Source organism: Perognathus longimembris, chromosome 10 (genome assembly GCF_023159225.1).
Source record: "Perognathus longimembris pacificus isolate PPM17 chromosome 10, ASM2315922v1, whole genome shotgun sequence".
NCBI lineage: Eukaryota > Metazoa > Chordata > Mammalia > Rodentia > Heteromyidae > Perognathus > Perognathus longimembris.
The window spans coordinates 12669672-12684832 of NC_063170.1; the positions used below are offsets into that span (position 1 = coordinate 12669672).

General features: G+C 48.4%; 1 protein-coding gene across 2 annotated transcripts; it reads right to left on the reverse strand.

The window, feature by feature from the left end:
• Positions 1-12: 12 nt before the first annotated feature.
• Positions 13-14855, reverse strand: Tsnaxip1 (translin associated factor X interacting protein 1). 2 transcript variants are annotated; one of them, XM_048355305.1, is made up of 16 exons: positions 14608-14855; positions 13320-13422; positions 7723-7835; positions 7479-7602; positions 4481-4574; positions 3870-4066; positions 3382-3517; positions 2337-2506; positions 2086-2245; positions 1879-2009; positions 1618-1740; positions 1321-1473; positions 1088-1197; positions 749-872; positions 536-642; positions 13-363 (listed from the first exon to the last, which is right to left on the reverse strand). In XM_048355305.1, exons 1-16 carry the CDS (start codon positions 14649-14651, stop codon positions 81-83), a joined length of 2172 nt encoding a protein of 723 aa, XP_048211262.1. In that variant the 5' UTR covers positions 14652-14855; the 3' UTR covers positions 13-80. The 2 variants fall into 2 exon arrangements, with proteins under 2 accessions (XP_048211262.1, XP_048211263.1); XM_048355306.1 differs by lacking the exon at positions 536-642 and having other exon boundaries at positions 280-363.
• Positions 14856-15161: the final 306 nt, after the last annotated feature.

Sequence of the window (15161 nt, forward strand, 5' to 3'; positions counted from 1 at the left end):
CTCAGCACAGCCTGGAATAAACAGTTTTATAATAAAAGTGGAGTTAGCACTGGAACACTCAGTGTTGCCCACCATAATCCTTAGCTTGTGGGCTCTGGCTCTCGAGGCCCCACACGTTTGGTGTCAGCAGTGCGAAGTCGTTCCAGTACCTTCTGGAGCTCTACTGCAATGCTCACTTCCTCTTTTGCCTCCTCCTCCTCCTCCTCCTCCTCTTGTTCCTTCTCTTTGTCCAACTCTCCTGGCAGTTCTGACTCCGGAATCTGGAAGGCCTGGCTCAGATAAGCACTCAGCGTCTGTTTGTCTAGGCTGGGGTCGATGGTCATCAGGGCCTTTTGCAGCTTGGATAGAGTCACCTCCTCATTGCTGCCCCCACAAGGAAAGAGAAAGAGGCTTGAGCCCTCCAGTACCCTCCTTTCTGCCCAGCTTGAGCAGTTCATAGTGTCCAGTAGCACAGAGAGACTTGTGGGCCTGAGATGCCACCCAGTGGGCAATTCACCAGTGGCGGAGTGGGCCTGTGGGCTCCCAGGTCACTTACGGTTTCAGGCCCAGCTGCTGCTGTAGTTCCGCTAGGTATTCTTCTTTCTCAGCCTCATACTGTTCCCACAGCTTTTGCACAAAGGGCTCACTTTGGCCCTCCTCAGTCTGGAAGGGGCCACGAGGCAGGGTAAGGCCACATTGACAATCCAGTCAATAGAGCCCAGTCAAGGTTAGGGTAGGGGTAGACCAAGTTCCTGGGCCCTGTACCCACCTCCATAAACAAAAAGTGGTAGTTCAACACATCTGCACTGTTGCTGGGAAGCCAGCCCGCAGCCTCCATCAGCTCCTGAATTTCCTCTTCCTTTTTAAGGGGGAAGAAGCTCTTGAGAATGGTGCTGTGGGAGAAGGAAACACAATAAGGATAATAGGGACCTGGCTGAGGGTGCCCACTCATCTCTCCATCCCTTTTGGGGGGATTGCAACTAGTGTTCAGAGGACTAAGCTCTGAGACTGTGGTCCTTCCTGCAAGGCTTTTTTTCCCTATATACCTGGGAGGCAGGCCAGTAGCGATGTTGGGCTGAAGTTTGGAATAGCTGGACTGGCCTCTTACCTGAACTGCTCATTGGTTAGTAACCCTTCATTCTGACTGTCGGCATTGATCATCTCTTTCAGCAGCTGGGCTACTGTATCCTTGTAGTTGACATACACACTCTCCATCATCTACAGGGAAAGATACATTCACTAATGTGCTGCTTCCTGGAGTAGTGGGTACAGAGCTGGGCTATGCTGTGGTTCGAGGTCCTTTTTGGTTCCTTAAGTGGAACCACCAGGGGCCAGGCTCACCTTTCCCATCAAGACTGCATAGAACTGACTCATGACGTCATTGGTGCGGAAGAGCTTGATATTCTCAAAAATGGTGTAAGCCCAGGCAATGGCCTCATCAGGCCCAAAGCGACGCTCCAAGAAACTGAAGAAGAAATCCTGGAACTTCTTTTTCTGCAGGATGGGAGGAATGCTTGGTCAACTTACCAGTGTTGGCTCACTCCTTTCTTCCTAACACCTTGAGGTGACTCCCACATTCCTGGAGATCTCTGGATCTGAAGGCCACATGAGGCCAAAAGGACTGGTGAGAGAGCTGACCTCATCTGTGAGCCGTTCCCTCCAGGCATCCTTGAGGAGGTCTACCACAAACTTTTTAGTTGGCTTCTTGTTCTCCACAGTGCCATCAAACTGAAGGAAAGCAGGGACTTCTTCCCCATAGCCCTGGAAGACAGAGTATCAGCTCTGTGTCCCCACTTCCAAACAGAGGAGAGCCCCAGGTGGTCTCCCCAAAAGCTTATCTTCTCATTAGCAAGGCCTGAGGGCTTTGGCTCTCTGCTTCCCACTCAGGGACTCCCTTACCAGACCATGGAAGAAGTCTTTCTCCCGGAGCAGGCCCTCGCCAATCTCCTCCAGGAGTACATCCACCAGCTGGTCACTGTTCTTGCCCTCTGCCAGCATATGCCACCGTTCTGCACCCCCAGCCACCACATCTGCAGGAGGGGAGAGGGAGCTAGAGTCCAGGGCAAGCCATTCAGTGAGCCCTGAGTCCCTGAGAGGCATAATTACCTTCACACTTGGTCCAGTCAGGTCGGGGTGTAGAGGTGCGCTGAATCTCTTGCAGCTCAGATGAGAACTGGTCTCGCTCCTTTAGCGTCATCATGTGTAACTGCAGCAATGACTCGTGCTCCTTGCATACCTCTTCGTAGTCGGCTTTCAGGCCATCCAGCTGTAGGCAAGGTGGATTGATCCTAGCTACCCATCTTCCTGATCCTTTCCTACCTACCATGTCTAGCTTAGTCCTGCCAGCCCACCAGCACCTGCTCTTGAAGATCCTTGTTGGTCTTCTCCTGCATTTCAAAATCTCTCCTTGGCACCACATCTCCAAAGTTGGCCTTCATAGTGTTGAGTTCCATCTGTATGCGGGTCAGGTCTTGCCGGGTCATCTTCAGAGCCAGTGTCAGCTTCACGGGGTCCTCCCCCCAGACGCCTGCCAGGGAGCCAGCCAGCCTATATCACCGTGGCTCTGGAGCTTGCAGCTCAGGGCTGGGTTGAATAAGCTCTTGGGGCATGCTCTCTGTGCTGGGTCTTCTCCATAGCTCTACCAGCCTAGACTTAAGTAGAGAAGCTCAGGACATGCAATAACCAGGCCAAAGAGGAGTCAGTTCCTTCACCTTTCAGAAATGGTCCTGCTTAATGATCCTATGATTCTCCATCCAGCTCAAAAGATCCCCAGCCCTGACTGGTGGCAGAGACATCTACCATATGTGGGCATAGAATGAGTATTAGAAATGCTGGATGAAGCCGGGTGCTTGGGACTCACGCCTGTAATCCTAGCTACTCAGGAGACTGAGATCTGAGGATTGCAGTTCAAAGCCAGCAGGAAAGTCTGTGAGACTCTTATCTCCTATTAACCACCAGAAAACTGGAAGTGGCACTGTGGCTCAAGTGGTAGAGAACTAGCCTTAAGCTGAAGAGCGCAGGGATAGCACCCAGGCCTAGAGTTCAAGCCCCACAACCAACCAAAAAGAAAAAGAAAAAAAAAAAAAAAGAAATGCTGAATGAGGCTGGGTGCTAGTGGCTCACACCTGTAATCCAAGTTACTCAGAAAGCTGAGATCTGAGGATCATGGTTTGATCTGAGGATCAAAGCCAGCAGGAAAGTCTGTGAGACTTATCTCCAATTAACCACTTAAAAACTGGAAGTGGTGTGGTTCAAAGTGATAGGACAGTGCCCAGGCCCCAAGTTCAAGCCCTACAACTGACCAAAAAAAAAAAAAAAAAAGAAATGTTGAAGGAATGGAGTGAATGATGAGAGTCAGACTTCTCTCCCATCCCTCAGAATAAGAGAAACTTGATTGGTTACCTGGTGACTGGGCTAGCGACATATCCTCCCGCTGGTACCGTAGTTCATTCAGGTCCCCAATGAGAATCTTTCGGGCATCTCTCTCACTGAGATAGCGCAGATACTCTTCAGCTAAGCTCTTCCTCAGTTTGGATACCTGTTGTGAAGGTGGCTGTCCAGTTGGTGTCATCCTACTACAGGAGTTGGATGGGGACTGGGTGGTGCCTTTGGCTTAGAAACAAGAAAGGTTTAAGAAAGAAGGTGGCCAGTCCCAGGAACCCAGTAAAGTTCACAAATCTGCTAGTACTGAGAACCATACTGAGTCTGTGCTGAGCCCCCCAGCAGGGCAGAGGGTAATGGAAATATGGGCTCTAGTAGATCAAAGAGCTTTGTGTCATTCCAGGCAGAAGGGAGAATGGGGTTCGGGGTTACCTTAGTGTACAGGTCACCCCTGTGGTCAGGGTGAAACAAGAATTCAAGAGTTGGGTCAGCACACCACTTTCATTTACCTCAGTCTGCAACGAGACCTTCTCCTCATTCTTTTTGTCAATGAGTTTTAGCAAATTCATCTTTTCTTTCTTCAAAGCGGAGATTTCGCACTTCTCCTCAGCCCTCATGGCCAGGATCCTCTCGTTGCAGTCCTCCTTCATAGTGACAAGTTTGGCCTTCAGGGGTTCCAGGGTCCGAATCCTCTCCCTTTGGTAGGCTAAGCAGGGATAGGTAGAAGAGTCCTTTTCCAGCCAGGGAGACAGATGCTAAGGTTATGGGTGAATGGCTGTCAGTTACCCACTTCAGGAGTCTGCTGGCCTTATTTAAAGCCATGAGCCCTGCACTTGCTTTTGGGGCCTGGAATCACATCTATACCCTCACACCTGTGCCTTTAGTCCTGAGCCCCAGCCTCTTCACACCTCCTGAACCTGGCAGGTGCTTATTCTGGAGTTGTTTCCTGTAGATACTACCTCTCTAGCTTTTACAACGATGAGAGGACACGAGGTACTCTGTGTGACCTTAAGCCCGAATTAGTAGCTGCTCCAGCTCTGCTATGAACTTCCAGAAAAATCAGAAGAGAATTCTCTATTGCCATTTCTATTGGGGCCCAGGAAGGAAGCTACCTTCTTACCCAGCATCAGCTCATATGCATTCTTGATGGAGGACAGCAATGGCTTATATGTCTTGAAATCTTCTATGAAGAAGTCAAAGATTTCTCTGTAAGGCTGACCAGAAAGGGGACCTTGTCACTTCCTAGCCCATACCTGCTGTCTTGTAGCTGTTAGGTAACCCATGGCAAAGGAATGTACTGGGGACCACTTAGATCTCACAGGTGCCATAGAGTTTGGGAGGCAGTTCTCTGAAGGGCTTTCCTGGTGCTGTTTCTGAGACCTGGCAAAGTAGCATTGACTAAATTTGCCACTGTCTGACCCCCATCAATGGCTATGCAAACAGCCAGCCTCTTGCTTTCTAGACCCTGCACCTCTCAGCTGCAGCTTCTCCTCCACCTCAAACCCTTGAAGATTCTAGCCTTGCATTCTGACACTAAAATAGAATTGGGGCCTCCTGTTCCATTTGGACACAAACTGACTCTTTCTTTTTTCTTTTGGAAGGGGTTCCTGGATGTGAAGTGGGAACTTGTAGGTTTGCAGACACAAAAATCAGCAAGTAGGCTGGGAATATGGTCTAGTGGTAGAGTGCTTGCATCGTATACATGAAGCCCTGGGTTCCATTCCTCAGTACCACATATATAGGAAAAGCCAGAAGGGGCGCTGTGGCTCAAGTGGTAAAGTGCTAGCCTTGAGCAAAAAGAAGCCAGGAACAGTGCTCAGGCCCTGAGTTCAAGCCCCAGGACTAGCCAAAAAAAAAAAATCAGCAAGTGAAGGGCTGGGATGATGGCTTAGTGGTAGAATGTTTGCCTAGTTTGCATGAAGCCCTGGGTTAAATTCCTCAGTACCACATAAACAGAAAAATCCAGAAGTGGCACTGTTGTTCAAGTGCCAGAGTGCTAGCCTTGAGCAAAAGAGGCTTAGGGACAGTGTCCAGGCCCTGAGTTCAAGCCCCAGGACTGGCAAAAAAAATCAGCAAGTGTTTGAGGCAGCATTGTTTGCTTCTCTCAGCCCTATTACTTCCTACTGGACAGCCTAGGAGCTTCTGCTTCCTAACTGGTGAGCTATCTCTGCTTGAAAGATTGTGCCCAGGGCCTGGCACGTGGCCAGCTCAGTAAATACTTCAGTCATAGAAGTTCCCTGTTTTTTTGTTTTGTTTGTTCTTTTGCCAGTCCTGGGGCTTGGACTCAGAGCCAGAGCACTATCCCTGGATTGTTTTTGCTCAGGCTAGCCCTCTACCTCTTGAGCCACAGCGCCACATCCAGCCTTTTCTGTTTTTGAGGTGCTGAGGAATGAACCCAGGGCTTTGTGTATGCTAGGCAAGCACTCTACACTAAGCCACATTCCCAGACCCTGGAAGTTCTTTGTTATCATCCTTATTTGAGTCTCTCTCAGATAAACATCCAGCCTTTTCTGTTTTTGAGGTGCTGAGGAATGAACCCAGGGCTTTGTGTATGCTAGGCAAGCACTCTACCACTAAGCCACATTCCCAGACCCTGGAAGTTCTTTGTTATCATCCTTATTTGAGTCTCTCTCAGATAAACACCAAAATCTAGGTTTCATCTGAACCAATCTCTTCTCCCTCCCTCCTCTCTTCTTTCCTCATTTTCTCCCTCCCTCCCTTCTTTCCTCCCTATCTCCCTCAATGCTTCCTTCCCTTCCTCCCTCTTCTCCTTCCTTCCTCTGTCTCTGAACTAGTTCTCAAGATTAGGGTTGGCATTACCAGGCTAGTGGACCTTTATTTGATTCTTGCCTTCCCAACTGCTGGATTCAGGTTCCATTCACTGATGTCTTCTTATGTGTGTCTGCTAGTCCTGGGGCTTGAATTCATGACTTGAGTGCTGTCCTTGAGTTTGTTTGTTTGTTTGTTACCTCTCAAGGCTAGTGCTCTATCACTTCTGGCTCCACTTCTGGCTTTTGAGGGGTTAATTGGAGATAAGAATTTAATGGAGGGCTGGGGATATAGCCTAGTGGCAAGAGTGCTTGCCTCGTATACATGAGGCCCTGGGTTCAATTCCCCAGCACCACATATACAGAAAATGGCCAGAAGTGGCGCTGTGGCTCAAGTGGCAGTGTGCTAGCCTTGAGCAAGAAGAAGCCAGGGACAGTGCTCAGGCCCTGAGAGTCCAAGCCCCAGGACTGGCCAAAACAAAACAAAACAAAAAAAAAGAATTTAATGGACTTTTCTGCCCAAGGTGACTACAAACCGCGATCCTCAGATCTTAGCCTGCCTCTTGCGTAGCTAGGATTACTGGTGCAAGCCATAGGCACACAGCTCCCATTTGCTGATATCTATGGAGTCAGCCTAGCAGCTGAAGGGACAGAGCATCCAGTCTACCCAATTTAGTGAGAAAACTCCAGCTTTAGTAGTTTTGATTCCATACAGCCTGTCTGTTCACTGATTTTGGTGGTGTTTCGTTTTTTTTTTTTTTTGTCAGTCCTGGGGCTTGAACTCAGGGCCTGGGCTTTGTCCCTGAGTTTCTTTTTGCTCAAGGCTAGCACTCTACCACTTGAGCCACAGCACCACTTCCAGCTTTTTCTGTTTACGTGGTGCTAAGGAATCGAACCCAGGGCTTCATGCAAGCTAGGCAAGCACTCTACCTCTAAGCCACATTCCCAGCCCTTTGGTGGTCTTATTGTTTGTTTGATTTTGTGTTGGTACTGGGGCTTGAACTCAAGGTCTAAGTATTGTTCTTTAGGTTTTCTGAGTCAGGTATGGTGCTCTATCACTTGAGCAACAGCTCCACTTCTGCCTTTTTGCTGGCTATTTGGAGATTAGAGTTTCATGGGCTTTCCTTTATAGGCTGGCTTTGAATGATGATCCTCAGATCTCAGCCTCCTGAGTAGCTCACACTTCTGAGCCATCAAGACCTGGCTCATCAACTTTGTTATAGGATGCTTCTCTTCAAGAGAGACCCAGATGAGCTGGAAAAGGCCAGCTCCTCTGAATGTCTAACCTGCTCAGTATCAGTAGGCGAGGTTTCTTCCTGCCCTCCCCAATATTTAATCTGTGACTCTGACCTGCAGCCTCAGCTCCTGTGTGGAATCTGTGCCCAGGTCTAGGAGGAGGAGTTCCTTGCGTAGGTAGTTTTCTAGCTGCTCCAGGTACTTGGGTTTGGCCATGCCCAGGGGATGCTGCTGCCAGCTATTGAAAAGAATATGGGCTGAGATGTCACCAGCACCCTTGGTCTGAGCCATCACATATCTTAACCCTATCTGCCTGATACATTCCAGTCCACCCACCATTAGACCAACCCTGTCTTACCCAGGTCGCTTCCGGCACTCATCGGAACAGGGCTTTCGATTTTGCAGAATGGTCTGGCCACTGGCGAATGTGGGCCATGGGGACAGGTGGCCACTCAGGGAGAACTGCCAGGGCTTCAAGGAGAGAATAGGATGTTACTACGGCAACATGACTCTCCTTCCTAATAGTCCTACATTCTTCCTCCCACACTTATGATTTGTTTTCCCTACTACCATTCCCCTCTGGTTCTCTCTCTCTCTCTCTCTCTCTCCTATATATTCCAGGTTGGCCACAAACTTAAGATTCTACTTCCTTCCCTTCTGAGGTTCTGGGATGACAGGTGTGTGTCATCATGCTTGGCTATAAACACCTCTTAATATGGTTCATAATTAAGACTATGGTCCTTGAGTCAGGGCATGGATGAAACCTCTAATCTCCTTTATTAATTGTGTGGTCATGGGCTTGATGTCTCTGAGCCTCGGTCTCTGCATCATGGATGGGGATGATGGTAGTCACCACTCTCATGTACTGAGGCAAGGTGCCATGACATTCTGGCTCCTACTAAGAACTCAGTAAAAGTGAGCTTTTCTCTTCTGTATTAAGCCAGGGAGTATTGAATACCTGTGCTGTGAAAACAGATATAAGTTACTAAACAGCCCTAGCCTTGGTCCCATGACATAGTGTGGCTAGACACAAACAGGAAGGCAGGCCCAGCCTCAAGCCGGGACTTACAAGACAGAGGTGACTACAGACATGCAGCAGGGGGTGCTATAAGCCTGAAAGAAGACGGCTGCACCACTTGGGGGAAAAGGAAGTAGGTGAGGAACCCCAGAATGGATTTCATTTGGAATCTTGAGCAGGGGTAGGGGAATGTGGGAATCTTTTCATGCAGCACTCATGACAGAAAGTCCAAATAGAACCCTCTGGCCCAAAGCAGCCTTCTAGGTTTTTATGGCCCTTTTTTTGTGGTGGTGTTAGGGATTGACCCCAGGGCCTCAAGTATGCTAGGTAAGCACTGTACCAATGTGCCATATCTCTAGCCATCTAGGGTTTCATTTGATCCAACCATTCACTTGTTCATCAAGCACTTCCAGATCCTAGTGCTTATCAGACCCTGCTGGATTCTAAGGACATGTGGAAAGCTGGGGATGATGAGCAGGAAATGATCACAAGTCAACACGACGTGAGTGAAGCCAGTGCAGGTTCATGGAGGCTGGGAGGCCCCCACTGGGATGGACCGAGGGAGGTTGGTTCTCTAAGTAGGAGGTAATGAGGCCAATGCAGCTGAAACAAAGCAAGGGAGTAGGTGAAGTCACTTGGCAGTGTATGTATGGTAGTAAGACACAAAGAATGCCTGGGTAGTGTAAAGACTTCAGGATATAGATTTGAAGAGCTGTGAATTGAGGCTGATGCCCAGGAAAAGCAGGTTTCCTGAGGTTCTGGTTTAGGCTGAGGCCTAGGGCACGGAGCCCCAGGAGGGAGACAGAGATGGACCAGCAGCAGTTTCTTTCTTTCTTTTTCTTTCTTTTTGCCACTCCTGAGCCTTGGACTCAGGGCCTAAGCACTGTCCCTGGCTTCTTTTTGCTCAAGGCTAGCACTCTGCCACCTGAGCCACAGTGCCACTTCTGGCCGTTTTCTATATATGTGGTGCTGGGGAATTGAACCCAGGGCTTCATTTATACGAGGCAAGTACTCTTGCCACTAGGCCATATTCCCAGCCCAGCAGTGTATCTTTATTCTTCCTCCTCCCTCCTCCCTCCTCCTTCCTCCTCCTCCTCCTCCTCCTCCTCCTCCTCCTCCTCCTCCTCCTCTTCCTCCCCCTCTTCCTCCTTTTTCTTTTGTGTCAGTAGTAGGGTGTGAACTCAGGACTTGGGCACTGTCTCTGGGCTTTTCTGCTTGAGGGTAGCACCCTACCACTTGAGCATCACCCCCTTACTTCTGGCTTTCTGTTGGTTAATTAGAGATGAGTCTCTCAGGTTTGTGTGCCTGGGCTAGCTTTTTTTTTTTTTTTTTTTTTTTTGCCAGTCCTGGGGCTTGGACTCAGGGCCTGAGTACTGTCCCTGGCTTCTTTTTGCTCAAGGCTAGCACTCTGCCACTTGAGCCACAGCGCCACTTCTGGCCATTTTCTGTATATGTGCTGGGGAATCGATCCCAGGGCCTCATGTATTTGAAGCAGGCACTCTTGCCACTAGGCCATATCCCCAGCCCCCTGGGCTAGCTTTGAATGGCAATTTTCAGATCTCAGCCTCTTGAGTAGTGAAGATTATAGGCATGAGCCACTGGTGTCCAGCTAGCAGTAGCGTTTCTAACAAAGGAAGTCCTCGAAGTCATACTATGCCTCTGGAAAAATTAGAAAACTCCTAAATATCTAAAAATGCAACAGTGGGCTGGGACTATGGCCTAGTGGTAAAGAGCTCATCTCGTAAAAATGCAACAGGGTTATTCAGCCATGAAATATTTACGAAGAGGCTCATGTAAAAACTACAGTAATGATACAGCTTCAAGAGCTAAAGGCTAAAATTAAGGAATGAGTATGTTAAGAAATGAATGACAAGAAAAATTCAAAAAGCTATCAGATATTATTATTCCCTCATTATAGGATCAAGTATTATTTTTGTATAATTGCACATTTTCAACAATGAGCAAACAGCATCTTCAGATTGAAAGGAAAAATGAATTACTGAAAAAGTCTCCTTTGTGCTCTTGAGCTTACCCTCCCATTTTCAGGGACAGAAAAACCAGGAAACCTTCCATGCTCCACATAGCCAGGTTCCAAAAGCTCTTCCAGTCTAATGGTTACTGGCTCCTGACCCTCTTAGCGTGGAAAATGCCATCATCTCCTCAGACTGTTCTTGGCATGACTTTTTCTACTGCATTCTGCAAGTTTTGTGCATGCTTTAACTCAATCATGGGATCATTCATTCATTTGTGAATTATTATGGGAGGTACATATTTAGCTTACTTGCTTCTGAAAGGGATCTAGGTTGACCTGTCTCTGTATCTCTAGAATTGATGGCATTGTATTTGGCACTCTTTTTGTTTTCTTTTTTTGGTCAGTCCTGGGGCTTGGACTCAGTGCCTGAGCACTGTCCCTGTCTTCTTTCTGCTCAAGGCTAGCACTCTACCACTTGAGCTATAGCACCACTTACAGCTTTTTCTGTTTATGTGATGCTGAGGAATCAAACCCAGCGCTTCACGCGTGCTACGCAAGCACTCTATCGCTCAGCCATATTCCCAGCCCCTGTATTCGGCACTCTATAGTCTTAGGTAGCACTCAATAACTATTGTTGAATAAATAATAAACTAGGTGCCAGTGACTCATGCTTGTAATCCTAGCTGCTCAGGAAATTGAGATATGATGATCACAGTTCAAAGCCAGCTCAGATAGGAAAGTCCATGAGACCCTCATCTCCAATAAACTACAAAAAAAAAAAAAAAAAGCCCAAAGTGGCGTTGTGGCTCAAGTGGTAAAGCACTAGCCTTGAGCAAAAGAAGCTCAGGGACAGTGCCAGGCCCCAAGTTCAAGCCCTAGGGAAAGAAAGCAGAAAAAAAAAAGGAAAAAATATAAAGCTGGGCACTGGTGGCTCACACCTGTAATCTTAGCCATTTAGGAGGCTGAGATCAGTTTGAAGCCAACCTGGGCAGGAAAGTCTATGAGACTATCTCCATAAAAGCTCAGGGATAGCACCCAGGCCCTGAGTTCAAGCCCCAGGACCAGCACAAGAAAGAAAAAGAAACTATAGCTGGGAAAAAAAGAATTAGAGTTTAATGCCCTCCTATCAAAACAAGTTACTTCAAGTAAAGAAAGGTGAAGAATGCTGATTTCAAGAGTAGCTTGGGAATATGGCCTAATGGTAGAGTGCTTGCCTCATATACATGAAGCCTTGGGTTCAACTCCTCAGAACCACATATATAGAAAAGGCTAGAAGTGGTGCTGTGGCTCAAGTGGCAGAGTGCTAGCCTTGAGCAAAAAGAAGCCAGGGACAGTGCTTAGGCTCCGAGTCCAAGGCCCAGGACTGCTCCCCACCCCCACCCAAAGAATACAATAGCATTCTTTCTGGGGGGGGGGGGGGAAGAAATGAAGGTTGAGATAAGGGCTTGTTATGTAGCTTATTAAGCTTCGATTCTAGAGATACTCGTGCTTCAGCCTTCTGATTTCTGAGATTATAGGCACATACCAACTTACCTGGATGATGGCACTATTTTTGTTTTGTTTTGGCTTTTTTTTGCTAGCCCTCAGGCTTGAGCTCAGGGCCTGAACACTGTCCCTGGCTTGTTTTTTCCTCAAGGCTAGCACTCTGCCACTTCAGCCACAGCGCCCACTTTTGGCCCTTTCTGTTTATGTCGTACTAAGGAACCAAACCCAGGGCTTCATGTATATATGATGCAAGCACTCTACCGCTAAGTCACATTCCCAGACCCTTTTATAAAAAATATTAAGAGTATGAATGGAGAAGGAACTCAGAGCCAACAGTGCAATAAAGAAATATCCCTTCCTTTGCTTTCATACCTCTGCTCATTATGGTGCTTCTGACATATATCAGTCATAGCCAGGCACTCATGGCTGACACTTATCTCTTCATGAGGCTGGGATCAGTGCCCAGGCCCTAAGTTCAAACACCAAACAAAACATTTCAGCCACTGGGGCTGGGAATATAGCCTAGCGGTAGAGTGTCTGCCTTGTATACATGAAGCCCTGGGTTCGATTGCTCAGCACCACGTATATAGAAAAAGCCGGAAGTGGTGCTGTGGCTCAAGTGGTAGAGTGCTAGCCTTGAGCAAAAAGAAGCCAAGGACAGTACTCAGGCACTGAGTTCAAGCCTCAGGAATGCAAAGGAAAAGCTGGAAGTGGAGCTATTGCTCAACTGGTAAAGCACTAGTGTTGAGCAGAAGAAGCTCAGGGACAGCACCCAGGCCTTGAGTGTGGCTCATGCCTGTAATCCTATTTACTTAAAAGGCTATATTCTGAGGATTGCATTTCAAAGCCAGCCCTGAGAGAAAGTTCTGTAAGTCTCTTTATCTCCAATCAACCAGCAAAAAGCCAGAAGTGGAGCTGTTGATGCTTACAAAACAATACATTGGAAATTAACTGCATAACTGGGGTAGGGGTGAATTGGAGAGGAGGAAAGTGAGGGAGGAGGTAACAAGTTTAACAAGAAATGTACCATCTTATGTATGTAGCTGCAACCCCTCTGTACATCACCTTGACAATAAAATTAAATTTTAAAAAACATTTCAGCCACTGAAAGACCCTATCAGACATTACAGCTATAAAGATAAAAAGGCATAGTCACAGAACTGAAGGAATTTGGCAAAGCTGGTCTTATCATCCCAGCCTCTACCACAATGCTGGATGAAGAAATGAAGTTCATTCCAGAATGGTGAGGTTCAGAGAAAGAGGATCTAAGAGCAGCAGCTGAGTCTCTCTCTGCCTAGGGAGGTCTGGGAAGGCTTTTCAGAAACTAGTATGCACTCCTCCTCCCCAAAGCCTAGTGGGCATCTGTGAGCTATACACCCCTGACCCCTTCTGGTCAATTCAGGTAAATCATTCTTTAGGGCTGCAGACAAGGAGGCAATTCCCAGAGTCAGATTTGGGGTTCTAAAAGATTAATTCTCACCAGTGACTTCCATTTCTGAGAACACTTGTGTTTCTGGGTGCATTTTGAGTCTCCGTAAGGGGACTCATCTTCTGAAGTCCCTTTTGAAGACCGTGGTTGTGATCTGCACAGAGAAGGAGAAATTGGCTGTGGGTGACAGAGGGGAGAGTCCTTTTAACCATTGCAAAATCCAAAAGGCATGGCCTCTGCTCTCTTCAGGGTCAGGCTCTGGGTCTTCCCAGCACTGCTTCCAGATTCCCAGCGATGCTGCCCAGCAAGCCCCTGGCTCCAAGCCAAACCTTTTTCACACATTCCCAGAAGCATTCTTCTCAGCACTTGAGTCTCACCAACTCCTGCGGCAGCAGGAACCCAGACTGCCCAGGTGCCAGTGGCTCTCCCCTGAAATCTAGCCACTCAGGAGATTGATAGTTGAGGACCTATCATGGTTTGAAGCCAGCATGGGCAGAAAAATCTTAAAGTGCTGGGAATGTGGCTTAGTGGTAGAGTGCTTGCCTAGCATGCATGAAGCCCTGGGTTCTATTCTTCTGTATCACAAGTGGCAGAGTGCTAGACTTGAGCAAAAGAAGCTTAGGGACAGTGCCTGGGCCCTGAGTTCAAGCACCAGGACTGGCAAAAAAAAAAAAAAAAAGATTCTCTCCAATTAGCCCCCCCCCACACACACACGGAGAAGGAAATGGCTCAAGTGGTAGAGCACCAGCCTTAAGCAAAAGAGCTAAGCAAGGGGACTTGAGTTCAAACCCCAGTGCAGGCAACCAGTTTTTTTTTTTTTTCTGCCCCTAGTGGCTTTGAACTTTGATCCTCAGCTCTCAGCCTCTTGAGTAGCTGGGATAGAGCCTACAGCCACTGCGCTCAAGCCTGCCCCCCCCTTGTTTTTTTTTTAGTCTTGGGGTTTGAACTGGGGGCCTGGGTGCTGTCTCTGAGTGAGCTCTTTTCCTCAAGGCCATAGCTCTCTACCACCATGAGTCACAGTTCCACTTCCGGTTTGATGGCGGCTTCCTGCCCAGGCTGGCTTTGAACTGCAATCCTCAGGTCGCAGCCTCCTGAGTAGCTAGGATTACAGGCGTGAGCCACCAGGGCCCGGCAAGCCTGCCCTTTTGCTAGCACGTAACTTCCTTACTGGACTGACAAACCGTGATTCTGATTCTGCATCACTGATTTTGTGGGATTGGGGCCCCAGTACAAAGAACAGAGGCCAATGAGCAGAGCAGAGATCCCAGCCAGGTGTCATCTCCCTTTCTAAAAGCGTACTTAAGTCTGTCTCTCCTCCCTCAGCTTTATCAACGCCTACCTCGGCTTGGAGAAGCTGTAGAAACGCTGCTGCGGGTTAGACATGACCCTCTAGCGGGCGGGCGGCCAGCACCCGCAGACGGGGAAGCTGAGATAGTATACGGTCTGTCGCCTTGGCAACTAGCTCCCAGCTGCCCCTGCGGTGAGGGCGGGACCAGGGTTGTGCCACGCCCCCAGCCCCCGCTCCTGCAGACTGAGAAAAAGCCAAGAAGCAAAGATGTGCTGGAATCCAGTGGCGGGGTGCCCCGAGAGCCATTCACTGCGGCAGCTTTGGCATTAACTTCAGAAATGAAACTGGGGGATAAACTAAGGCCATAGAGGAGGGAGGTGAGGTAGAATCCGGACCTGCTTTGTCGGCGGGAGTTGTAGTTTTCGGTGTCTGAAAGTCTCGGCTGGACAGGCTTATGGCTAGTGTCTATGAACTACATCTCCCGACCTGCCTTGCCAGTTATCGTCGGGCCGCCTCTGGGGCGCTCTGCATTGTGGGATATGGAGTCTGAAATGTGGTAAGCTCAGCAGTGTCCAAAGAGAGGCGCTGGACTCGGACTCGGTTTC

Excerpts from the sequence above, each read along its gene's own strand:
- Tsnaxip1 (XM_048355305.1), bottom strand. The coding sequence starts at position 14,651 with ATGTCTAACCCGCAGCAGCGTTTCTACAGCTTCTCCAAGCCGAG. Across the intron at positions 7,836-13,319 it reads CTCAGAAATGGAAGTCACTG|CCCTGGCAGTTCTCCCTGAG; the intron begins GTGAGAATTAAT and ends CTCTCCTTGAAG. Across the intron at positions 873-1,087 it reads CTAACCAATGAGCAGTTCAG|CACCATTCTCAAGAGCTTCT; the intron begins GTAAGAGGCCAG and ends CTTCTCCCACAG.